The 26552-nt window shown below is 38.1% G+C and overlaps 2 protein-coding genes across 6 annotated transcripts; both read right to left on the minus strand.

Annotated features, from left to right (window-relative positions):
* Window positions 1-202: 202 nt before the first annotated feature.
* On the minus strand, window positions 203-17381 carry LOC117606793 (pancreatic triacylglycerol lipase). Of its 4 annotated transcripts, none has more exons than XM_076689807.1 (10): window positions 16860-17381; window positions 5402-5556; window positions 4471-4625; window positions 3452-3571; window positions 2977-3123; window positions 2461-2689; window positions 1709-2140; window positions 1231-1357; window positions 829-1038; window positions 203-552 (listed from the first exon to the last, which is right to left on the minus strand). In XM_076689807.1, coding segments are annotated over exons 1-10 (1680 nt in total). In that variant the 5' UTR covers window positions 16862-17381; the 3' UTR covers window positions 203-449. The 4 variants fall into 4 exon arrangements, with proteins under 4 accessions (XP_076545922.1, XP_034185592.2, XP_076545923.1 ...); XM_034329701.2 differs by having other exon boundaries at window positions 1709-2131; window positions 16860-17376; XM_076689808.1 differs by lacking the exon at window positions 16860-17381 and adding an exon at window positions 6508-6639.
* A 2307-nt stretch (window positions 17382-19688) lies between these two features.
* Window positions 19689-26491, minus strand: LOC117606794 (pancreatic lipase-related protein 2). 2 transcript variants are annotated; one of them, XM_034329704.2, is made up of 8 exons: window positions 26346-26491; window positions 24706-25635; window positions 23287-23555; window positions 22946-23216; window positions 21328-21567; window positions 20831-21064; window positions 20155-20482; window positions 19689-19905 (listed from the first exon to the last, which is right to left on the minus strand). In XM_034329704.2, exons 2-8 carry the CDS (start codon window positions 24872-24874, stop codon window positions 19800-19802), a joined length of 1617 nt encoding a protein of 538 aa, XP_034185595.1. In that variant the 5' UTR covers window positions 24875-25635; window positions 26346-26491; the 3' UTR covers window positions 19689-19799. The 2 variants fall into 2 exon arrangements, with proteins under 2 accessions (XP_034185595.1, XP_076545925.1); XM_076689810.1 differs by lacking the exon at window positions 26346-26491 and adding an exon at window positions 25901-26021.
* Window positions 26492-26552: the final 61 nt, after the last annotated feature.

Consider the following 26552-nt stretch of genomic DNA (forward strand, 5'->3'; position numbering starts at 1 on the left):
TGATTTTTGTAAAAGAAAAATTTCTTGTAAACACAATACTTTTTTTTCAATTATGTTTGTACAGTTTTTTGTGATATGTGAAAATAATTCCATCGATATTTTGCTTTTAAAAGATAAGTATTGCTGTTTATGATTTGTTTTTTTACCTGTAACTTGTGCATTGTGTTCTTTGAACTTAGCATATGTTTCTGTTACATGAATGTTTTTCTTTTTTCTTTTTTTTTTTTTAAATAAACTATTACCAAAGTACAGTGTATTGTTTTTTAAAGTCATGTTTAATACTTCTGTACTATGAACATGATTGTTTCGCTTAAATTAGTTCTAATTTAATATTACTGAAAAGAAAATCATTTATATTTCAATTGTCATACCCTTCACAGGAACACTATCACAAACTTCAGACTGATCACAGTGTAATCAGAAATCCTTCAAATGAATTGAAGATAATGTCAGCAGTTGTCAACAAAGGCTGCTGTGGAACCACTAGCAATCTCTGCATATTCGTGCCTGCTAGCAGAGCAAAGTTTGCTGGTGAAGTCTGCTTCTCTTTTTCTGTACAGACAAACAGGGTAAGTAAATGTAAAGGAAATATTTCCAAATATTTTGTAAACTGCTAATACCAAAGAGAATGATATGGAATAAAGCATATTTACCATTAAGTAATCTGTAATTTTGCAAAGGAAATATATATTTTTTACATAAAACAATGGTGATGATTTGAATTATTTCCTTTAAATATGTATTACATTTAATGTGGAGAATTAAAATTTTAATTTAATGATAGGGCTTCAAGTATCAATGAAGTGCAGCAAGATGGAATTAACTTACCCTCTGCCTGGAAGCTCCATAACGTCCACAGTGACACTGTTCACGTAGAGACGGTCGTTGCACCAAAAGAAGCACAACGATCGTGGCTGTAGCACGTCCATGTCGTAGGCCCATGAAAGTTCAACCCGTTTGATTTTTCCAATTTCACCAGATGGTCCGGCAGCGACCACCATTCGTACCGTCGATCCGTGTTCCAGTTTCATGTATCCGCTGCAGTTGTGGGTGAAAGAAGCAGTAAAATTTATCTTTTCGAAAGTTTCATATTCCGTCGACGTGCGTTTAATAGAAGTTTTACTTTTCTCCAGCAAGAATGTGATGCCACTTTCAAATGCGAGGCAACATTTCATTCCAAATAAAGCCAACATAAATGATATTTATTTAAGATTATTAGATGAAAATCACCTAGGAGTAAGATCGACGTCTCTTATTATCCCATTTTCAGCATACAGAGTAACTTTCATGAAGCCCTGCACCCAGCTCTCTGCAGTCGGTGGTCGGGCAAGATTGATGGTAATTCTGTAGTGCCTTCCTAAAAAGATTAATTTAAAATTAGTATTTTCCAAGTATGTTACAGTTTCTAAAGTGTAAAAGCAGCAGATGGTATTGTCCCACCATGGAGGACACAAGAATGTAGCTGCTCCCTGGGGGACTGCCCTAGGTACGCCTGCTGTGACTTCAAATCTCAACTGTTTTATGTTTCTAAGGTTCTAAATTAAAGATAACACTCAAAATTATCATTTCATAACATCATAAACATCAAAGATATGATACAAAGTGCCCTCAGTTTCCATCTGGAAGGCAGGTACCTATCCCCAGTATGATGCCTCAAGGTTTCAGTTGGGTTGAATGTGCAAACGCCCTGTTTTTAATATGTACTTACTGCAATAAGGATCTTCCTTGCCAGTGGTGAAGAAGAACTTCGACCCCAATAGTGACAGAACGTCCTGCCCCATGGCCTGCCTTCTGACCAGCGCAGGACTAGTGTCCGCATGGTACCCCATGACACCGCAGCTGAGGCTATTGTTACTCTTGCAGGAGAAACACTCCCCCTTGAGGAAACTAGCATAGCTGGAACACTCGTGTGCCACGTATTGGCACTTCGAGTTGATGCTTTCGATGAACAGTTTTATGGCACGCACGTGATTGCAAGCCACCAACACCCGGGATGCCTCTTCCAGACCCTCTTTTATGAGCGTCAAGGGTAAGGACGGTGTGGTTTCGCTCAGATCCGTGCATCCTGGCTGTTCCTTCCCGTTGTTTGGGTAGAAGTCCAAATGGCCGCACGGCTGACTCATTCCGTACCCTGGAAGTCCTTATTGTGTAATAAGTTAGTTTGAAATGAATGATGCAGTGGGGTATAAGATCAATGCTTTGTTCCATTGAGACAATTAAGCGATGCTGATCAGTTAGTCTTGCATTTAATATGGCAAAATGTAAAATGTTGGATGGATAGTTAGATAAGGACTTGCGAGAAAGTTGGTATTACGGATGATCCATCTGGCGGCGAATAGGCCACTACCCTGGGATAAGAAACAGAGCCTATCAGACAAGCTGTCTTCCTCATCCCAGGTAGTAGCAAGGTCTATTAACCCGACTACTCGCCCACATGCTGACTGCTCAGGTTACCCTTACCTAAGAGGAAGATGCTCTTGCCATCCGTGTGAATGACATCGACCAGCTTGGCATCCGTGTAATCGAGTCTTAGGTGACTAGGCATTCCTTGGAAATAGGGTTCCGCAGGATCCAAACCCGTTATACGACCTATTATCCCGCCCAATTTTTCACCCGCGTATCCTGCTGTGTGGGCTCCCAAACTGTGTCCGATCAGATGCACGTCGTTCGGGTCCAGCCCATAATTAGTCTGCGTTTCAATTATTACATTTATGTGCTGATGAAAGAGTGTAAGATGTTCGATGAAAAATTTGTCGCGACTCTAAGTCCAGCGCCATGACGACGTATTACAAATTCACCTGACATACTTTCAACTCTTCACACTTCCAATTAGAAAGATAACGTTTCCTGAAGTTCTACTTTCTATCTGTAGACATTGTTAAGAGGAGCATCTAAACGATCCGAAAGCGTGTCAAAGTAAAGTGTACGATTCGAAGTCTTTCATAAGCTTTTCACCGGTAACCTATTTTGCTTTACCTGCAAATGTTTGATGAGGTGAGCTATTTCAAGGCCCACCAGTCTTGTATTGGCAGTCGCCTGAGTGTACAATGGCAGGCTACCTCCAGCCCAATCCACCACGATGACATTGTAGTCGTCATGTTTCAATAACTCGTACCTCATCTCCTATGGTGATTATTCAAATAGAAATGTTTTGGGTCAAGTTAAAAAAGAGACAGTAAATCTTAACACTCTGATGGCCAGTGTCTAGTCGTGTTTAATCTTATCTACTCCATCAGGTATTAATTGCAAATTGGAGATTAGTCATTTTGCAGACATGCGACCCTCAAAGTGTTCGATTGAAAATAATAATGAAAGAGATTATAGATTTCTAAAGTGGAATTTTAAAGGTTATGAAATGACGTAATACTACGTCACGTATGTTAATGGGGTCTTACGACTGTGATCAGGAATTCCTCGAATCTTTGAATTATTTAACGAATTATTCTTTTACCTTGACCCAATTACTAAGCGGGGTGTCTATGAAACCGTGTATGATGAATTTCGTCTTTTTTTTCGGACTGAAGTTCGATCGTTTGATGGACTTGTCTCTGGCGACTATTAACACTTGGCCCTGAAACAAAATCAATTACTTTTTTACAAATTGTACTTTTCTACAATTTTGATACTTAGAAATCCAAGTCCAATAACACTAGTCTACTATCAGCACAATTAATAAAATAATTTTGCATATATTTCGCACAAGCCTGTCTTACTCGTTTTTTAAATTTATTCAGTTCCTGTTTGGCAGGAAGAAATTCCAAATTTCTCAGCAATCAATTAAAATTCCCCCCTATCGTGCTCATAAACAGCTAGACAGGATTAAATTTCAATATAAAGAAGATATTTCTACATAAGTTGAATAAATTTCTTTCAAATTTATATTAAACGATGTCTCAAATATTTTAGGTAATAAACATTGCCCTCCATTTAAAATGAAAATGTGAGGTTTACAACTGACAATTTCCTTCGTTCTGAACGGAATTTAATTAATGGCTTCCAGGATCAGAGTCCCACGAGTTCTCGAAAGGACACAAACGGCTTAGGGAAAGTTTTGTCTCAGCCCAAGGAACCTGTTCATCAACCACCCACCACTTTCACTTTGACAGGATAATGAAGGAGGAACTTTATTTTCTGGAATTCTATTATAATTGAGACAGGACTTTCCACCGTTTTATCTATACCAAAAGGCAGAAATTCATAGAAAGCTAAAGATCTCCCATCACCGACCATACTTCACTGAGGAACATAAAGTCCCAGAGGGGAAGTCCCGGACAAGATATATTTAATTGCCTATAAATGAATCTTCATTCAGACAGGAAAACCCAATGGATGGTTTTAAATTAATTCTACTAACTACCACTTTAAAAATATCCTATCATGTAAAACAACAATCGCTCATTGTTTAGTCCTGAGAATCATCAGTGATCAATATCTTTAGATTAGAGTAGAATAATTATAGTCTGTACATACTTCGGTGGGATTTTCCTTCGTGTACAAAATGAATCTTGTATTGATGACTTCCCGTGGTAAAGGGAACACATTCAGTGGCCTGTGGATGAGGTGGTACCAGCTCCTGGTTATGTTCAAACAGCCTAGCTCGTGGTAGCAACGTGTCTCGTTTTCGACTGATAATAAAAATATCCAGCAATAAATTAATTAGGGATTGTATTCATTTTATACTTTGGAGAGACAATCGGGGGTAAAAGTGAAGGTAGATTGGTACGCAACTTAGGCTTCCTAAAGTTTGTTACTGCTTCCATTCAGAAATATGACAGACTCACACATATAACTCCCAATGCTGAGATCCACTGTTGAAGTATTTGGTTCCCAACATTTTTTTTTTTTCAATGACAATTTGTCCCTTTATCAATACCTCTTCCAGCATAATTGTCATTCTTAAAAAAAAAAAAAAAAAAAAAAAAAAAAAAAAAAAACAGTTCCCAGGATTTGAACCGAGGACCTTTAGACTGCGAGTCAAGCGTTTAACCACGGAGCAGATCCGTCACTTCAACCTTGATGGTCCTCAGTTCAAATCCTTGGTTCCCAAAAAATCTTTTATTTTTTATGATAATTTTTATGTAATAGTTATTCAAAAAGGGACAAATTATCATTAAAAAAAAAAAAAAAAAATGTTGGGAATTAAGGATTTGAACCGTGGATCTCTAGATTGCGAGTTGTATGTGCGAGTCTGTCATACTTCTCAGTGTAAGTAGTAACTAACTTTAATTATTAATATCTTTTAAACAATTAGTCGTCTGCCCACAAAACGTGGTATAGGCGTGTTCAGCTCGACGAGCTCTACAAGCTGGCAAAATTTCATTAATAAGTGAGTATAACACTTGGGTAGTTCTCCTTGTAAGTTGCAGCCAAGTGTAAGATAACGATCTCATGGAATAATTACATGGCAACCAAGGAATGTTGACCTCGATACGATCACTACGCGCCCACTGCCAAGGGTCCAGGATTCCAGCGGCACAGATAACAGGAGCCAATGCGACGAGTAGCAGAATCGATGCTCCTTCGCCCTCGGTGACTCCTTGCTTCTTCCACCTCATCCTGAAATTAATCACAAGGAAGCAATTGAACACAGTGCGAAATGTACAGTTGGGTGCAAGGTAGGTTATTCTTGGTTAAGGATGAAGATAAGGGAGAAGACTCCCACCATTTGCCCTCCCACTATTTGGGTCTCCCACCATCTGCTTCCCACTATTTGGGCATCTCATTTGATTCCCCCACCATTCGGGCCCCTCTCGGTCCTCCCAAGACTGAAAGAAAATAGTGGGAGGCTGCTCTCCCTATCCTTCCCTTTAATCAAGAGAAGCCTATATCATGATTTTCATCTCCAGTAATACTGGAATAAAATTATAAAAAATCAAAATGATGGGATCATATAGAGGTAAAGAATTGCCGGCTGAAATCGACGAACTGTTAATGTTTATCAAAAGCTACAGCTGCAAAAAGGGTATCGCAATAAAAACGAAAGCCTTCTTTCTCCCGTATGATTCATTTTTTTTCTCCCGCAACAATTATTGCTGATAATTACAACCGTGATCGCACTTTTAAGTAGAAAGCTACGTCACGTGTCAGACATTTCTCATCCTGCTATTAATTACCATTCGGCTGTTATGTAAACTTGTTTTCGCGAATTCCCTCCTTGTTTCGCGTTTGTTTTCAAGTTCGACACGAGAAATCGGTTAGGTTAGGTTAAATTAATATTGAATTTTTAAGTTCCACCCGTTATGTATATTGCTTGACGGGTACCATGCTGTGTTTACAGAACCAGCTATCCCATACTGACGCACACACTGCCATGGACCTGTAGGTATACGCAGAATTCACTGTAATAGTAGCAACTTTCTTTTGCAAATATCTCGAAAAAGTTGCTCAGAATCATCATCCCAACAATATATTAAAAAACGAGCGAAATCAGTGGGGTTGACGAGATATCGATAATTACCAAAAATATTTCCACTATACAGTGTTATTTGAAAATTAAACGAAGAATACCTCGGTTCACAGGAAAGATTTTCACAATACACTACTGAGGAGAAACTGATGAGAGGATGATTAAATGATTAAATGGACTCGTTACACGAAGGAATCTCACCACTTAGAAGATCAAATTGTTACTAAATGTTCGCAGAAAGGAGGGAACCCAGTTCAGTTCCCATAACTGTTGGTGGGGAGAAATGACGGTTATCGAGATCTGAGGAACCTTGATCCGATGTCATATTAATTCGTGAAAAATATTCAAGGCTGTTTATTACATCTACTCGATCGTTAGCTTACACGTATACAGCAGATAATGATTACTTGATTCCTCTTTGCTTTGATTATTCTTGAATTTTCATGAATAATCCGAAGGTTCTAATCTCCACATTTGGAATTGCAAATAATTGCTTCATTTATTAGAAAATCCAGGGAGCACAAATCGCTACTTTCTATTGGTTCGTGAGAGGTTTCATTATTATCCTCGCGCGAATTACGTGTAAGCGGGTTGAAAAATGCGGAACAAAGAGGAATTTCAGGATAAAAAAGTAACGGTAGCTTGGGAACCTGTATCACGGTAGTGAACGATGAATAAGGTCGGTGTTCGCGTGGAATGTTGCACGATAACCTGTTCTTCAGCATTTCTCGTCGGCAGCTGCGTATAAAATCGATGGAAACTCATCCGAGATGAAATTCGTGAACCTCGTGTCAAGTACCCCGTCGCTGAACCCTTCCGCTATGGCAACATTCAATTATTGTGATGTGTATTGATCCTAAGAATTAATAATTATTAATTCATGACCTGTCGTACAGACTAGGCATAATATATAGGACCTGAAGTACTGGGGTAGTTGGTAGGACCTCCTTGCCCTATATTGCTTGGGCCTACAGGGTCCTACCCAGGTATGGGTATGCCATTGGTTGGAATTACTTCTTTTTGAACTTGTCAGTGTATATAGAAGACCTAATTAGACCCCCAATCCTAAGTAATCATAGTGTCTCCTAATGGTCTTCAGCAGCACTGTGCCCCACACCCCCAGGGAGGTCACCTAAGTCCTATACGCCAATCTAAATGGCTTTTTAGAGTGATATATTACTAGATCTTTTGTTAGTGATCATCCACTCAAAAGGGATCACAACAGTCCCTTTAGCGCCACTCAAGCCTGAGTGTCTCTATAGGGCACAGGCAGCCGCAGCAAATTGGGCTTTCCTGGGGGGTCTTTTTGGCCTGCGCCTCATTTCTCCCAGGGTTCCCCTAAGATTGAAGGCGAATGGTGGAAGAGAAAGTGTTGCGGAATGTAAACAATAACAGCTGCACTGTTGGCCCCCACTATACCTGTCGATGTTTGGGTTATTCATTATCCTTGTGGGTTCAAAGGAGCTAGGGCTTAATAGCCCTACCTGAGGGGAGAATCTAGGTCTACTAGTCCTGGCTCTTAGCCTAATGTAAACTGAGTCCAACAATTAGGCTCTAATCCTAAAATTTGCCTAATATTTTAGTTTGAGTGATGAGTCTCTTATGTCCTGTGGCTGACTGTAATCTGGCGCACCCTCCATATACCCTGAGACCTCTGTTCACACTCCTCCCGAAGTGTCGGACATGGTACTTCATACATTCCTGATGTGGGGAGGTGCAGATATAGGTCCTTGAAGGGGGCGAGGAGGCAGAATTGTTGCATAATTTTGTGAACTGGTAAAAACCGCTAGAGATTACACGTCGTGGATGTTTATCGACGCCGGAGAGGTCCCGTTACGTAAAATCCAGTTTTAATATCCGTTGACCGAGGATCGCATTTTCGAAAATGCTTTCATTATTACCGTGGGCCTGGTGGTTGCTTCGAAAGCAGGTCCCAGGAAAGAGAGAAAAAGATTAAAAAGGGGCGCAGGATGGCTCGTGTTGGCCGAAAACCGGTATAGTGTCGCTCGCATTTCACCGTGGCTTCGGGTATTAAATAATTATTATTTCGAAAGCGAGAGTGTAACCGCGGCGCCAGCATTGCTGCGATCTTGTGTCCCAGTGACTCGCAATTGGCGAATCAAATTTCAAAAAAATTTGCAAACGTTCTATGTGATATGCTTCTTCTGGAATATTTCGCCATCTTGTATCTTATTGTATTTGGCTTTCATTGGCATATTCAGATAGCTCTTACTAAACTGAACAACTTTTATTAGAAACGTTTTTCCAAATTTTGCACGGATCAGTGATAGGGATCCAATTTTAACTGATATGCCGTTAGTGCTGGAGGAATGTTGCACATGCCTGACATGTCAACGAAAGCATGTCATTAATACTTTCTTTCAATTCTTGTACCTATCATCAATTATAGGTAAAACAAATGATTTTCGAACAAATTTCCATCGAACCATCGATGGGAACCACTGACATGCCTACATATCCACGAAGCCACAAGGAGAGGAACACGATTGTAACCTAGATTCGACGTCCTTCCCTCCGGCAATGCTGTACCACTTCCTACACCACACCTCTCTCTTCTCTTCCGAATCGACCTGTTGCTTTTTTCTTCATTTCTTTGCTTCCTCGGCCTGGCTTTCCTCTTTCTTGTTTCCGTCACCCGGGGAATGCGTTGGGCCGGGATGAAAGTCGTCTAAACGGCACCCGTGGCGAAAGTAAACATGACGTAGGGCAGACAAGTTGATTTATTGTCTTTCGTTGTTATTTTGCAGTATTTTCGAGATTGGTAATGTAGATCAGATATACTTGCAGTAAAACAGGGAGATATGGATCATTCAGCATGATATGCCAACAAATTATTGTTGGTACGAAATGCTGCCTTAAGTTGCTGCCACACGATTCGATTTCATTGCAACTTCTACGATTTCTTCTTTAGTTTTTGCAATTGTAATACACGTGAATCTAATCGATTCATTGGAATTTGTTCGAGCAAGAAAAGTTTCTTTATCGAAAGTGGCACGCTTTTGTTTTCCACATGTACACTTCGCATTTTCATCACCACATCTATTTTTACTTAGTGAATTCACGGTAAATTGATTCTAATCGCTAGAGCTGTAGCCGTGACTAATTGTGCCGGAAGCGTGAACACCGGAAATGCTGAGTTTCTATGACCAGGTGAGTAAGTAGATTCCTATTCGATCTTTCGAATCTTCACGGTAATCTTGGCTCAATTTATCTTTCGTTATATAAAACTTAATTTGTTGCTATGGAATTTCTAAATGAAAAAACAAAACTAACCACGTGTGTAACAATGTTATGCCTTAGCACTGAGAACGATTAATGATGTTCGAGGTGCGGAAAGTCATTGAAATTCTTAGCTGGTGTAACTTCATGTATCGTATCGTGCATGAATCGACGTTCGTCGGTTTTGAAACCAGTGAAAGTGACCATTGTATTCAACAATGGAGATTCCTCGTTTTCATTGAGCCGAGGTAAACAAACCTCTATTAAGTCCAAGTTCGACCGTTCACCGATATCGATTTTATTAAAACAACGCCGTTGTTTTTCTTTCGACATTCACCTCGAACGTTTCTTCCATTTTATAGCGCACGGTACCTGAACGAATTCGCCGTGTAATTAAAATGGAGTGCATATCTTGTGAAAGGAAGAAATCGCACTATTATGTACAAAGATAGAAGGTTTTAGGTTAGGACCTAACCTAACCGTCAGGCTCTCCCTGGAGGGTGGGGTTTTCTATAGATATCCTTGTCGACTGGGGGCAATTTAGATGGGGGAAGAATTTGTGAAAAATAAAGAATCCAACTGAGGATTGAGCCCTAAGTAGGTCTTCCGCATTGCAGCTGGTCTGCTAGCATTCCTACTTCTATAACTCCTTTTATTTTGGACCCGAATGGTTATATTTCATTGGTATGCATGTTCTGTTGATGGGAATTACTTCTTATGGAATGTATATTAACTAGGAAGTACTTAGATGGAGGCCTAGTAGACCCCCACTCATTGAAAATCATCCTGACTTTAGGTGTGGGTTTAGCAGCTTTGTCCTCTATACCCCAGGGATCCCCCCATACACCATCCAAGTCATATGCTGGTCAAAGTGGATTTTTATTACAATTATAGTACATACAAATTGTATATATAAGAGATCCTACCAAAGGAGGTCTCCACCACGTAAGACTACTGTGTCCTTCTAGGGCAGAGGCAGCCCCACTGGGTTTTTCTTAACTTGCCCTGCTCAAAATTCACTTTTTCCTTCCACAATAATAAAAAATCTCTTTTATATCTCGAATGACTCATTGTTTCTTAATTTTCGAGAATAAAAGAAGAAAGGAAGTAAGAAAGTTATCGATGTCAGCGAGTAAGACGTTAAACGGTGCAATTTATTCCATGGTCTGCGAATTTCTGAGGCGACTCGCATTGCGTAATTACGTACAGACGTCGGAGGGACAGAAAGAGAGAGAAAGCCAGGATTACGTTAGCGGTAAATAAAAATCGAAAGCATTTCTCTTTCTGTCAGACAGTGGATTAGGTCACCAGAATGACTGGATGGTTCCATTTCTCGCGTTTCTCTTCATTTTTCTCTTTCTTCATTAGTACTTCTCATCAATCTTCGCCAATGATGGCCTAAGTCAGGTTAGGTCACCTAAGGAGCCTAAACCTGTGGTCCATCTAAGTCAAAATGAGGTTAGGTGACTTAACCTATTCTAAATTTACATCTAAACGAATTTTTAAATTGCAAATAGAACCTAGTAGCGAAGATAATGTTAGGAAATAGAATAATAATGAAAAATCTTTTGGTCAGGCGCCATAGTCATAAAAACGTGACACTAACTTTAAAGTGTCAGTTATTATTCTTCGAATTGCCAAACTGGCTTTACAATATACATACATAAAAAAATACGACACCACGAAAAACATCACGTATGTTTGTCAAAACCATTCAACTGGCTAGTACGTGATCGAGCAACTGACATTTTATCACGTTTAATATCCGCATAAGTAGGTACAGCACGTTATTTAATATACTTAAATGACAGAGTATAACCAAGCAGTCGTTATTCAGTTTCCAAGTTCACGTGCACGTAGCTGACATACTAATCACAGTTCTGCCACGTTTCGATGTGTCTATTTAGAATGATCCAACCAGGAGGCAGGAAAAAAGGGTGAGAGCGAGAGGAGGCCAGACCGGAAGCGAGGAGGGAGAGACAGTCTCGTCTAACCTCAACTTACGCCGAAGAACTTTCTCAAGAATTTCACGTCCGCTTAATCAGCAATCATTGTACGCGGTAGTTCTAAGATTCATACTGGCCTCCACTTCGTTAATCTAGCGATAGCGTAGATTAAAATGCTTTCTAATCATTTTCCATTAATTCCGATTTAGGAGTACTGAAACTTTACAAATGAATCGTGGATCTCCTTAGGGGAAATGGCTTTTAGAGGAAGTAGAAATCTTTCAAGCCTTAATCCCCAGGATATTAATATTGAAAATAATTCAGAAACGGTATATACACTTTTGAATTTAATGGGGCTTCCCCTCGGACGCCATTTTCCCTAGGGATGTCTCCATGCTCGGTACTGTACACCTTTGTCTGAAGATATTAAAATCTCCCAAAAGAATTTTAAATAAATACTATTTAATGATATGGAATATAAAGATTTGAAAAATAATGAATATACATAAAAAGAAAAATCAAGTTCAATGCACAAAATAGATGCATAAATTATTGAATAAGAAAAATGAGGAAGAAAGAAAAATTAACATAAAAATTAATGTATAACAACTCATAAATGAATTCGCTCGATTCGGATCGCAAACAAAGAAGAAAGCGAAAAGAGTTTCACAACATGTTGTATACACCTATCAGTCGTAAATCATGGATGCAACGTGTTCGAAAGAAATTCTTTTTCAGCGGGTCGACCTATGCACCGACGTGCAAACGTGATATCTCGATGATCCTTTGAACTAGAAAGTAATCAAACGATTCGAAAGAGAGAAAGAGATGAAAATAGGGGGGCGAATACAGCACGCACCGTGCAATTATGTGGAAAGGAAACGTCAAGGATGTAATACATCTTCTAATTAATTTTGACATTTAATTGCCAGACAAAAATTATTTTTTTGCAAGTTTATTATTTTGAAATTTGATTGCATGGAATTTCTTTTGAAATGTAAAATTATTTTTCAAATGACGAAAGTTATTTTTGAAAACTTTTCCACTTTCTTTCTCTCTATTTTTGCATGTGTACTCCATTAAGTTTCGAAGTTCCTTTTCTTCAAAATGGAGTTTCAGACGAGGTTACAGAGATATTTATCGATCTCTCCGGCCTTCCTCAAGGCTAATCGACCCTGACGATTGTCCCGTAAATGTCAAGGTGATCAAAGGAAATATTCCTTTCCCCATTGGAGATCGATACCTGTTGCAATTATCTTCTTCCTTTCCAGAAATCGCTTTTTTATAGGTTATCAGCCATTGCTATTATGGCAGCCATGAATTCTAACGATCGTGGATAACCTTAAAAACTTATTTCAGCATTCATAAAAATAAAGTTTCCTGAATTTCACTAAACAGGAAAATAGTTTAAAAAGTTTTTATAATTTGTTGAATAATGTATTAGGCAAATGAAATTGCAAACATTTTTCAATTTAATGGTTTGAAATAAATATTAATACTCCTTTTTGATAATTTATTGAAGAACAGAGTCCATTGTAAATTATACAGGAAAAGATATATCTTATAAGATCGACGTAAGATTTAAGATTAGCATGAAATTATAAATCAAACAGAACATTTATCACACTTGGAAAAAACATTGTTTGCACTAGAGATTGGGCAACTATGTCAATCTTGGAATCCTAATCGTCGATGAAATAAAGGTTATTTAAAAGATTGTTGTTGCACATCGACAGATATCCCCAGACGTTTTGTAATTTATTATCCATTTTTCTATAATTTATACGTCTGGTTTTCAATCTTTATATCAGACATTGTACTTTTTTAAAAACAAAAAGTGATAATGGACCTGTGTTATTAGACATCTCGAAAATTTGATTATTAAAAACACAAATAACTAATTTGCAAATCAATGTTATTCATTTTCCTTCTTTTCCTTCTTTTCTTTTTATACCTAACCTAGCATAACCTGATCATCACGACACTGAACGTGTAAAATAAATAAAAGCTATTGAGAAAACACTGCTTATGTAGAGAAGATAATAATCAGAAATCATTGCAAAATAAAAATGACAAACAGATGAGCATCAATAAGGAAAAGAATGCAATGGTGCATTAAATCGACGGCCATTTTCTTGTCAACAAAAATCACTTAATGGACGAATGCGTTAGTTGGCGGAAGTGTGAATCGCAATTCGAAAACCATTATTCCCTCGAGTTTGAGTTCTTAAAGATGCAATTCACGTAATCACGAAGAAATGTGTTCGATTCCGTGAGTCAGTGTCTATGCTCGTTTCCTAGTTCGATAGAAATCGTTTGGTGTCGCAATCTGTTCGCAATTGCTACAAAAGAAGGAAATAGAAATTTAGGTAATCGTATTTATTAACCTTGGACGATGTGATTTTCCGGCACGTGATATATTTCTTTTGCTATACTCCGGTAATCATGGCCTTTATTTTTCCCAAGCCTCTGTTTATTTCCATATTTATTCTGACTATTAAGCTATTTCATCAGTTCCATTTGCAAATATTTGCAAAAACTTATTTAGAAGTAATTTAGAAATAATAAATAAACTATTCTACAAAATTATATATTTTTATTTTCTAAGAAAATTGTATATTTCCTCGTATCTCTTAGTTAATTTATGATTTATTATATAAAATTGCCTATAACTGCATGAATTTTATAACATTACTTATATAATTTTGCCATTGTATCATTCAATTGCTTTTTTCATCTTCCTATTTTCCCAAGAACAATTATTTTATCCATGAGTTTCACGGTAACTAATTATGCGGTTCATTAAATTATAATTTACTTTCAACTATTTTTATCTTCTTCTAGTGTACGTAACAGCTTTCCCTATAGCATACGATTTCTTAGAATAAACAATTATATTGTTTCATAACAACAGTTGCAAATTGATTGATTTATTGGTCGTTCCCACGAAGAATCAGCCATTTTGTATGAAAGATATTAATGAAACATTTATGTAGATTTTCATACGTTGTGACCAAGGGTCGTAGATCTACGCTCTGCAGGTCCATCAGTAGGTTCTAATAGCGTAGATCTACCCCTTTAGACATAAAAATTCAACGTATGGCATATGTGTTGCTCCGCCATAATTCTATGTCATCAAATCATGTCAGACATTACATGTTTCCAAATCGGTCATTGTTTGCTATAACTGGCAACCGGCCATTTTGTATCAAGAACATGATTTTCAACTTAAAATCAATGTGGCATAAGTGTTATTTGTGATACTTTTAGGTTATGAAATCATGTCAGCCATTTTGTTTCAATATCAGCCATTTGGTGGACCAACATAACCTAACTTATCCAATATTAAAATTATTGTCCAAAAGTCCTATTTGGTGAATGTCTGTGCAGAATGATGAATACATCATTGATCTTCGGCTTCTTTCTGCGAACTTGCGAAATTACCTAACTTCGAAACCTCAATTATGTTTGAGCAAACATTGCTCGGAGGATTATGAGTGGCCATACGAAGAGTCTAGAACCGTTTGGTAGACACAGAAGCTTGTATGCACGCCTACGTGGATAGAGGCATGCCTCTGGAGAAAGTCCGCAACACTTGTTTCGTATCTGCCTTTCGAGACTCGTCTGTTCTCTCATCGCGAATACTTCGGAAAATCTACCTCCATTTCAAAAGTAACTTGAGGAGGATAAGTATTTGTTAATTAAAATTGACATCTGGGTCAATCGTGACCCAGAATTACAAAATTGTGACTAAAGTTACAATAAACAGCAATTAAGTTTCTATTTTTATATCAACAAAGGACGAATATCTCCTGAAGCAAATACTGATTGTGGCATTGCTAAATAGAAACTATGTTAATAGAATGCATGGGATTAATCTGAAACGAAATTTACATAATTACAAGTTGCTTTAATTTTTTGCAATAATGGCATTCTGCGATAATGATACATTTAAAGCGCATTAAATGTTATTAATATGGAAATTCGATGCAGCTATAATAGTGTAAAGATGTTATTAACATCATTAAACATCAAGATGTTTGAATGAAAATTATGGCCACTGTTGTCCCTGTGCCATTTTGTTATGTAAGTAGTGTCATTTGATATTTTGCATTTTATACTGCTATTATTTCTGATTAAAAAGCTTATATAGAGTTAAACCCCATATTGCAAACATAACCTCTTGCATCCTCCATGTTCACTGGATAATGTCCTATTTGATTATTACCATATTTATTTTAAAATTTTAATAAAATCTTTTACATGGAAACAATATTTGTGAGGTTATAGAAACAATGCTTGGTATATTCTTTAGGAGGTTATTCTCCCTCGGAGGCGCCATTTTTACAGAAAAATTTATTTCAAAAGATTCATTTATACGTTTTCAGAAAGGACCTTCAGAATGAATTGATATCTCATTACTTTTATTGCACGACGTCTCGCTTCGAAATATCCTGTTGGTCAATCCTGTCGAAAAATCTGCACGGACCGTTTAAAAAAACCGGCGTGCCATTTAAAGCCGCGTTTGTCGAGCACGTGTCGGGAATTCGAATCACGTTTCAATGAAAATTGCGATCGAGGTCGTGATCTGCCTGGCGAGCGACGCTTTTTTATCGATTCGTTCCTTCGATCCAGTTCAACGATACAATTATTGTTTTTATTTGCATCATATAGTGTAATATGGTACAAGATTGGACAGATGGAAAAGCAATTAGAAAGATAGATAAAATGAAGTGTCATTTCGACGAAAGTATCTTACTAAGGGTTAGGTTATGTTTGCACTTTTACCACGTGACTCGTGGTGAAAGAGTTTTAGAAGTTCTAAATGAATTCATTGAGCCCAGGGCAATTTTTCAAGTTTCTCTCTGGGCTCTTGGAATTATAATATTTTTATGTCTAAGGGCCTAGGACCTAGGCTCTCCCAAACTAAAGACAAATCACGGATAACTCCAACCCCTACACTTGTTCTTTAACGCGGAAATGATGAATTAGTCTAATTGGTCTAACTGGACTTCCCTAACATACTGCTTTCCTTATATTGACTGTACCTTGGAAATAACAGTGCATAATATGTAATATCCCCAATGCTATCAATTATCAATTTTTTATTTATTTTTTATCAATGGTACTAATTAAAATCTAAATTAGTTTTGAATGAACTCAGCAAAGGGTTTATCCTTGATCTCCCGCAACAGGTCGTCCCTGACACTGACAGTGCCAGTACCGCCTCTATCTCTATTCAACGCACACGATGTCATGGTACTCACATTTTCGAAGTCTGTGGTTCATGTCACTGCCTCATGTGTCCCTCGGTCGATCTCTCTCTCATATTGATTCCTCTTGGGACGATGAACGCTTCACAACACTCTTGATCCTGTCAGCAACGGTAGTCACACATCACAGGCACCGGACAGCTTCTTCACTTGGACAAGCACAGCTTCCGTTTTTCCTGTGGTCACTAATCGTGACAGTAGACACGGATCGAGAGGAGATGCGCTTCGGTGAGAGGCGGACGCTCGACTGAACCGCTCGAACGAAGCGCATTCCGTTTCGCTCGAAATCTTTCGCCCACCACCTGACCAGGTGTGTTTGTTGTTTTCCTTTTGCTCGTGTGGGTGGGGGTCCTGCTTGATTTTCCTTTCGATATCCTTGTTGTATTGCATTTTGCCAGCTGTTGCGTCCTGCGGAGAGCTAGGGTCAGATGCTGTCTGGTTCCCCCTGAGGGCGGGAGGTCCTGGATAGTTCCCTTGTTGATGTCCCTGTTGATTTGGACTTTGTGGGGTCTTATGCCCTGTGGGGAGTTTAGGTCAGGTAAGAATCTGTAAAAAATAGAGAATCCAGTGAGATTGGATCCTGTGTCTTCCGCGTTGTAGCCAATTACCACAGCCATTATGTCACAACCGGTCTGTTGCCATTTCTGCTTTTATGACTCCTTTTTTCTAGGTCCAAAAGGTCATAATCGACAGTTATGAATATCCTATTGATTAGAATTACTTATGGAAGGCATACCTGGAGGCCTAGTAAACCCCCATCCCCAGGAAATCATATCGTCCTCTACACCCCAGGGAGTCCCCCCGCCCCCCACGATATATGTGTTGATCCGAATGGCCTTTCAGTATAACATGGCATTCGAAAAAGTATATAAGACGTATTTTCTGTAAAAGAATGCTCAAGAAACATAACATGTTTGTCCCAAAGGTGACCTCCACTGCTCAAGTCTATTGTGTCTCTCTGTGATGGAGGCAGCCCCAATGGATTTTCCTTGTCTGGCCAGCTATTCTTGGGCAATATAATTGTTTGAAACACTACACAAATTTACAAATAAATACTTTTCCTTTGAATTTGTATACTGCGCAGTCAGTATTTCAAGTAGCAATTTTATATGACTCTGTCTGCATGTTTCACTTCGACAACAGGGAGAAAGATTTGTTTTCTTCGAAGCGAACAATTGCCGTCTACATCGAACGTTTTTCAATCGTAAAACTGAAAAGAATTCAGTACTGTAATAGCGAAATTCCATTGAAATTGCTCGAAGGAGAGATCTCTGCTCCCATAACATTGCTTTACGACAGCAGTTCGTTGCATTTTTTGTTTGCAAGAGAAAATTGCAAAACGCGATGATTTTTACATAAGCTCAATATTTCTCAATATTTCAAATATAATTTTTATCACATTTATGATACGTCAAACACGATGTTTTTTACATAAACCTGTTTCTTTGAGTGATTGCTAAACTTAAAAAGAAGAAAACTGCACGAGGCATTTGCAATTAATCTAATCAAGAAATCTAATTTCTATTTGCAAGTTTTTGAAAATGGTACATCCAAGAAGAGTTTCATGGGAAATTATTGTTGCGCTGCGAGTAAATCCAGGTGAACCAGATAGCTCGGTGTACGTACGATCGAATAAAATCGTGCGAAGCAGTCACTTTCTCTCGTACCGTTCACGTAATAAACCCGAAATATTACCCGTAAGTGGAGGCTGAAGTTATGTCATCCCGCAAATTCTTTTCTTCTTACATTCTCCGGGAAGCATCAACGAGTTTCTTACCGCTGAAAAGTACAACGTTGACCCCGTGGACCGGCCGTGTGTCACGTTAATTAATGTCACTTTCGAAGAAGCATAAAACGCAACGATTTTCAATGGTTCTTTGGAATAATTGCACGGAACGGTGTGTCAATTAATTTAGAAATCTGCTTCGAGTGTTCTTAAGGAAATTATGCGAGACCAGCCTTAAGTATCCGACTTTTGAAAATGGCACAAGTACAATTTTGAAAAACAAAAATGAGTTAAAGGTGGCAGATGAATAATTTAAAAAGAGGCTTGTCTAATTTTCTAAACAAAAGAAAAATGTCTGAACTAAAAAATAAAGTTTTAAAGAGTAATGATTTTACATTTATCGAAAGTGCCATTAAGAAGTCGTGTGGACGACTCAATGGTTGCAAGAAATCATCCTGCATATCTCCGCGTAATTACAAGAAGGAACATGGAGCAATGCACACCAGTAATTTCCTCGACCGGAAAAACGCGACCTTCCCGTGCGGAACGGCCGCTTTCCGCTTTCTGTCTCTGTTAGAGTATAATAACGCCGCGCTCGTGAAGCCACTATTTCCTTTCACTGCTATTATGCACGCGTGCTCTTTCACCTTGGTGGCCGCTTTCGTTACCGAAGCTAAATCACCGTTTGAAGACGTGCACCCCTGTGATTTATGATGGGGAACTCTTCTTGAACGCTGATTATGTGGTAGATTGATGTACAGTTGGCTGCAGTGTGGGCCTGTCTTGGGTAAGAGTGAATGTAGAGGGAGTTGGCATCTCTTACCATGTTTTCAGTGCTGGGGGAGCTTAGGGAGCTGTGTGAAGTTAGGGAGAACCTAACCTAAGGGGAGCCTAAAGAGAACCCTGGAAGAATATGAGAGCCTAAGGAAAGATTAAGTCCAGCCTAAGGAGGATTCAAGAAAAAACCAAGGAGGACATTTGAAGATCCCAGAAACACCATGCCAGCCGCTCCAGCATCCCTCCAGTCCTTCAGAGTTACTATTAAGTCTACATAGTCTGCAGGAGACAAGTATTAATTCTAACAACAATATGCAACATATAGTAAAAAAAAACACATTTTGGTCTTTATTAATACAATATTTGAGAGCATCAAAAGCGGATTGTATAATCTTTCCCTACTGCTGAAGGAATCTTATAAACCTGCTTACTTAAGCAGAAATTAGATTTGAGTCAGCATTCTGGCAGTTCTTGGTCGTTAAAATTTTTGGCTCATTGGCGATCAGCGTTTTCGTTGCATCAGGACACACAGTAATCCTAAATTAAACAGATAAAAAGTATATTAAAATTGATAGTTTATATGCAAATGAGGTTAGGCGCAGGTGTTTATGGGAAGTGACATCTGGTGGCCAATTCTTGCAGCGGTCATAAACCTTTCATTCTGACACATGACACCAAGGCATGTCACCAAATTCACCGTGTATAGCATTTTAAATAATCCTATGACGGATGTAACTATTTTATTCATCAGATGAAATATCCTGATCAACATTGTGAAATACGTACCCATGAGATGACTCCAAACTATAGATGGTTAACGAGTCGATGTAGACACGTGGTGTGTGAAGCAGCCTCCACGTGAGGGGATTGAAAACAGAAGCCTGATACTCCCAGGAAATTTCGATCGCTTCCGGTTTGCCTACTACCTCACCAGCTAGTACCACAGTGTGGGTGCTACCTGGTTCGTAGTACTTCGACTGCGGGCTAAGCGGTATTTTCTCGGACTTCTTGTCATTTTCATCGATTACTCGGATCACGAAGGTGCCTACCTCGCCACCGTGGTCCAGGCTCTCGTTCGTCTTTGATATATTAATTGTTACCTTATAATGACCCTCTGAAATCATCGCAAATTTAACAAAATTCAGAACAATAATAGGAACAATTTGGAAAACTTAAAAATCTTCGATAATTTATAAGATTCTATAATATTCTCTTTTCTTTTGTTCTGGGTTTATAATTTTTCGGCGCAGTAATAAGACGTATTACAATCATTATTTCCGGGACGAACGAACGTTTTATGCATACAATAATGTTTCGGATAGCACAAAAGAGAATCGAAAGATTGAATGGATTCCAAGCATGTGCAAAAGGATACGTGATTTGAATGCATAATTAAATCAATAGCAATAAAATCGAAGATCAATTCGGTTTTAGCTGAAAATTTAATATAGAAGATACTAACTGCAAAATGGTTTAGATGATCCAGTCATTAAATAAACAGAGGCATGATAATTCCCAGGTTGAGCATCCAGTCCAAATCTGGGACAATATTGATTCACGCAATCGAAACAGACACCTTCCTGAAACTTATCCCACGAGGAGCAAGGAACTGCCAAAAAAGGGCAATCCGTATTGACACTTTCTATAAAGTACTCGTAACTCCGAATATGATTGCATCCGAGGAACCTTTTGATTCCTGAAATAACAAACAGAGAAATAATAAATACTAATTCAAATTTCCCGCGCAAACGTTTACGCGCGAGTGGTGGGGGTGCCCGCCATTTTCCCTAGAAGGGCGCCCCATGCCCGGTACTGTACAGAGGAATAGATACATTTGAAACAGGTTCTAATACGATCACCTTTATTCTCGTCACATAATCGTAATCGATACCAAGGATCGTGACTGGATGTGTTATAATCCGAAGGGACCGATCGATTATATAACAGAAGAAAGCTTACCGCGAAAGAAACTCCCACGTTCCAAGGTGATGGAATTGAGAACACCCTCGTTGCAACCGGGCTGGTTGCGGCCGCCGTTCGGATAGAAATCGATATGCGCGACGGGTTGAGTGATGCCGAGGCCACCGCTGATAAAAGGATTGCAATCGGTGTGAATCGCCGTGACGAATGTTGCGTCCGTCGGGTCGAGCCGAACCATCGTGGAGGTGTTGCTGAAATGAGGCTCGGCAGGATCGAGGCCTTTTAACAGACAAGAGAAACGAAACGAAACGTGAGAAGCTTTACTGAACTGTTGCTGCAACCATGGTTAATACTTTAGAGGCCGTACATTTTATATGACTTTTGTAATTCTATATTTCTTTTTATACTAATTATAGTAAATGTTACAGTGGCGGTCAAAGAGGTGTCTAAGGGTAAATTTTGTGTTGGACAATTTTCAATTAATAATCATGGGGCAATTCGTTAATTATTAGGATGAAGCTCTAAATATTATTTTGATTTTATATTTGAAATGCAGTTTCATTTTCTATGGTCTCCAACCCCCATAGAGCAGCCATTCTATGTGCCCTCCCCTTCTGCAGGTTGAAGGGTCCTGCCAACCCTGATCCACCCTCGCTATTCACGTTCTCCTTGTTCGCTACCAGGAGAGCTTTCGTTCGTTCCTGTTATCCTGGTAATTCCCGATGGGATCGATAGCTTACGTGACAGTGGTCTGGGTCAATCTGATCGAACCCCTTCACCACCATCGTCCCAAAGCGAGGGGAGGATTGATCGGAAATGGGAAACGGTTCTCATCTTCGATAAACTTCCAGAAAAAATTTAAATTATCAATACCTCGAGACACCTTAACAGTACCCAAATTTTGACTTTGATCATTAAAAGTAAATTTTTTTAAACATAAATATTGTACATGAGTATTGTTAAAGAAACTACATATATAATAAAAAATAAAGGATTTTCTGATTTTTCTTCTTCATGCTTACAAGATTTAGGGTTATTTATATTTATATATTGATTGCATATATATATTTATAAATCCTTTGTTTTAATAATGTATTTTTGAGGTTTTAGTTGATTCTCTTCCGCGTATGGTTCCGCATGGAACAAAATGGAGGAACTGCACCTTTTTCGGCCGTGCTTCTCCTTCTTCAACTGTTACCCTGATCGTTTCTGATTTGATCGGCTATCTTCGTGCGTCTCCGCTCGTTCCTTGACCGCTGGTGGGGCTGATTGTATTTGACTCGATTGATCGTTCCACGAAACGCGTCAATAAGCGAAAAGAGACGAAGGTGGCCGGAACGTTCGCGTATGCCCGAAGATACCCGAATTTTATACCGAGAACGCACGAGCGTCTAACGTGCGGTCATGATGGGATACATATCCAATTTAAGTTTCCCACTTGCTATTTAATACTAATTAAAATTTCCTTAAATGACCCCGAGGGCAAATAGCCTGTGCTACTACCTGGGTGGTCAGAAAGGTAGCCTAACAGATAGCCTAAGATAGCCCCCCCCCCCTTTTTTTTTGCCCGCCCCAATACTGGTAAGGAATGCTGGACTCGGCTAATTGCCCTATAGATTCTGCCTCCCAATTTGCAGTATTGGGACAAATGACTTACCAGTAATCCTACCAAGATTGTACTCGTATCTCTGCCGCAAGGTATATCCAACATAGCCACAGGTGTGGGCACCGAGGCTGTGGCCTATGCAGTGCATCTTAGCCGGGTTAACGCTTCCGACTTCGATTAATTGATAAGCCAAACGTGCTGTCATGGCGCCAACGAGTCTCGTGTTGGCGACAGCTTGGGTGTAAGGGGGACCTGCTCCACCGATCCAGTTCACGATCACTACGTTGGAATCTTCTCGTAGCAACAGCTCCTTCATCGTTCTCTATGGAGGGAAATAAGTGTCCTTCAGTTTATGAATGGTTGTAAGAGTTTAGAAAATGGGGAATACATACCAGCACCCACGTTTTATCACCGTTATCAAGGAATCCATGGACGATGAGGTATAGATTACTATTCTTCCGAAGGGGTGCTTGGTGAATGGTCTCGAATTTATCGATCTTCAACTCCTGAGGTTCTGTCTGATCACGTGTATAAAGGATGTATCGGGGATTTATGGTATCCGGTCGGGCTGGGAAGGTGGACACGGGTCTGTTCTCCCCGGACCATGGGGAACCGATGTAGAAGCAACCGTAGGGTTCGAAACATCGCCACATGTACCATTCTACGCAGAGAGATAATAATTTAAGTTTTGCACCTGCTGATTGAGCACCGTCTACATATGTTTGCAATTAATTGATGTGTATAGTGGGGCGCAATATAGGCTTCTCTTGGCCTAACCTAATTTTTAATTACCATGATTCTGATGGGATCATATGTGACCTACTGTGCTACTTAAGGGTTGAGACTAGGTATAAAGGGAAGAGTTATCTATCATTTGCCTTCGGTTTTTGGAGAAGACCCTAAGGGGAGTCTAGACCCTAGGGAGAGCAGGTAGAACCTAACCTAAAATTCTCTGTAACCTACCTCTACATAAAGGACATAAAGGACCTATGAGTCCAAATTGGCCTTTTTAGTGTCACAGGTGTAAAGCAGAAACATTAATTTTCTACATAGAAACACATCGAAAGCTAGAAACATGACTATGGGTACTGCAGTATGAGTACTACTATCATTATTTACAATGAATCAAACATTTGAACATTTTGCTATGTCCGTCTAGGGGTTATCTGACGTTTGTAATGTTATCAGTGCACGACGGGTGTTATCAGTTCCTCGAATGCCTCGCTACTGTTTTCGTCTTCGAATTGGATTAACGATTAGCACGGCTGTACTTGTATGCACGTGACTACAATTGAATGCACGTTCTAACATAATCTTCTCTTTATTGTTAACTATATCTCTCGTGCTATTTGATGTCATTATTTTTCAATTTCCTTTTTTATCGTCTATTAAGGGATTTAATTTTCATTTTTAAGAATGTAAGCTTTTGCTTTATTAAAATTTAGATTTCGATAGCAGCTTTATTTTTTGCTTATAAAATTAACAGAATTTTTTATTTAAATATGATAAATACATATAGGTTTTGGACTGATCTTCTTTTTAACGTTCATGCCTTGTAATTAATTATATGTATCGAGTTATGGATGGAAATTGACAGAAAAGATAGAAAGAAATCTTGTGCCGGAATTTATTAACGCCAAAGAAGATAATTCGCAAGAAATATGTTATTGACGTCTCGCGACGTCTCATTCCTCTTCTTTCGAGGGCAGACTTAATAGACTAATTTTGTAATTATTGTTTTAAGCTGAATATCAATTTTTCATTAATACTCCTGTTATTAAAATAAATAATAAAAATTGAAATTTACTTACGATCTTGCAAATCAAATTGATTCTCTTTCTCCTCTGGTGATAATGTAGTAGTTGTTATATTTTGCTTCTCAATATTGTTATCCACAGCCTGGGAACCAGCCTTTTCAGGTAATGTTGCCATCATATTGGCAGTGTACGCCAGTATCAACATCGTCTCGTTTACAAACATTTTGTACGATCAATAAATATCGTATACAAGTCACAAAAGTTCGTCGAACTCACTTCACAATTAATAAATCAATTATTGAACAAAATGTTCACAGATAAACAATTTTAATTTGATAGTTTCAACACATTTTTTATTAATAGTTTTAAACAAATTTTCTTCTTCTTCATGATCTTTCTAATCAGAACCTCACAAATCGTTTAAAAATGTTTAATTGTTATTAAATAATTGTTGTAAATTAAACTGTATAAATATTAATTAATGAATAATTTCACTAATTATAATTTTAACAAAATTAATCAAGACCTTCACAAATTCTTACCAAACACTAATCCGTCCTTAAGTTAATTAATAATTAATTAACAATTTCGTTTCAATCACAAAAACGTTGCAAATGTTTTACTTATCACAAAATCACAAAACACAATTACAGTCTCTTCTTCAATAATTTCTTTTCTTGATAGAAGATGTTTCTTCTCCGATGATTTCTTCTCGATTCAATTCCGATACGATTATTTAAGTAAAGGGGAGCGACGATATTAGAAAAATGCAATTGACGTAAGTAATGATAACACGATAGACGAACTGCATCAACGAAAGGCCATCGTTTGTTAAAAAATAAACACTTCAGCAACGAAGTCAGTCCTTGTTCTTCGTGGTAATAATTATACCATATTTGTGTCCTTGATCTTGTTATGCGATGTATAATTCACAGAAGTTCAATAATGACATTTGTTTTGTCTTTGTTAATAATTTATAGCTTTCTGCAAAATAAACAAAACATTCATTGATTTTATACGAAAATCATGAAACTTTAGTAATTTTGAAAAATTACAAATTAGGCTCGATGATTTTTTATCTTTAATTGTTTATAAATAATAATTAGGAGCAGTTGGAAATCGGTCTATACTGAACATATGATAATAATAAATGACTTGATCTGTGCAAAATTCAAAGCAGATTTTTTATTTAACATCTGGGTAGTGAATGTAAAAATTTGCATAATAATTGCGAAGAACATCTACTCACAATTGAGGTATTGAAAAGTAGATGATTCATAACATGTTTTTCAATAGGACGTCACAGAATAATTTGTTATTCAAAATTTTTGTATTACGGAAACCTGTCAGTATTTTGTTTGTATCTTAAAGTGTTTATCATTGAATGACGTATTAAATATTTATTTTAAGAAGAGGAATGAGGAAAATGAAATTTGTAACTTCCTTGAACTTTTTTCCTTGAATTTGAAGATAAAGCCCATTTGCAAATAATAAATTACTGTAATAATATTTTAATAATTATGAAACTTTTAGTATCAAAACTTTCAAAATTTTAGTATCAACCATAACAAATATAAATTACATATTTTCACAAAATATTCACAATTTAATAGAATGAAATAAAAAAAAATATAAAGGCAATGAGCTGAACAATGAAAGGGTTGAGAAACTAAGTCTTTATCCATGACACTCACAAAACCGTGACATTAAAAATCACAATTAGGATGATTTTCCTTTCACATCACAATAACAAATTCCGAGGATTAAATGAAAAACATTCGAGAGTTCACCACTGATCGAGCAAGCATCGAGCACTAATCACTAGAAATTGTGAGAACAGCTCTGTCAGCTTCGTTTTATCGCGCATTCCGCCCCACTCCAATCGGTCCGGGTCTCCTCTC

Source organism: Osmia lignaria, chromosome 8 (assembly GCF_051020975.1).
Source record: "Osmia lignaria lignaria isolate PbOS001 chromosome 8, iyOsmLign1, whole genome shotgun sequence".
NCBI lineage: Eukaryota > Metazoa > Arthropoda > Insecta > Hymenoptera > Megachilidae > Osmia > Osmia lignaria.

Excerpts from the sequence above, each read along its gene's own strand:
- LOC117606793 (XM_076689807.1), bottom strand. Across the intron at positions 4,626-5,401 it reads CAACATTCCTTGGTTGCCAT|TCGAAAACGAGACACGTTGC; the intron begins GTAATTATTCCA and ends TTTTATTATCAG. Across the intron at positions 2,141-2,460 it reads CAAGAGCATCTTCCTCTTAG|GACTTCCAGGGTACGGAATG; the intron begins GTAAGGGTAACC and ends TTACACAATAAG.
- LOC117606794 (XM_034329704.2), bottom strand. The coding sequence starts at position 24,874 with ATGTTTGTAAACGAGACGATGTTGATACTGGCGTACACTGCCAATATG. Across the intron at positions 23,556-24,705 it reads TCAATTTGATTTGCAAGATC|AATGGTACATGTGGCGATGT; the intron begins GTAAGTAAATTT and ends CTCTCTGCGTAG. Across the intron at positions 21,065-21,327 it reads ACGTGGGAGTTTCTTTCGCG|GAATCAAAAGGTTCCTCGGA; the intron begins GTAAGCTTTCTT and ends TTGTTATTTCAG.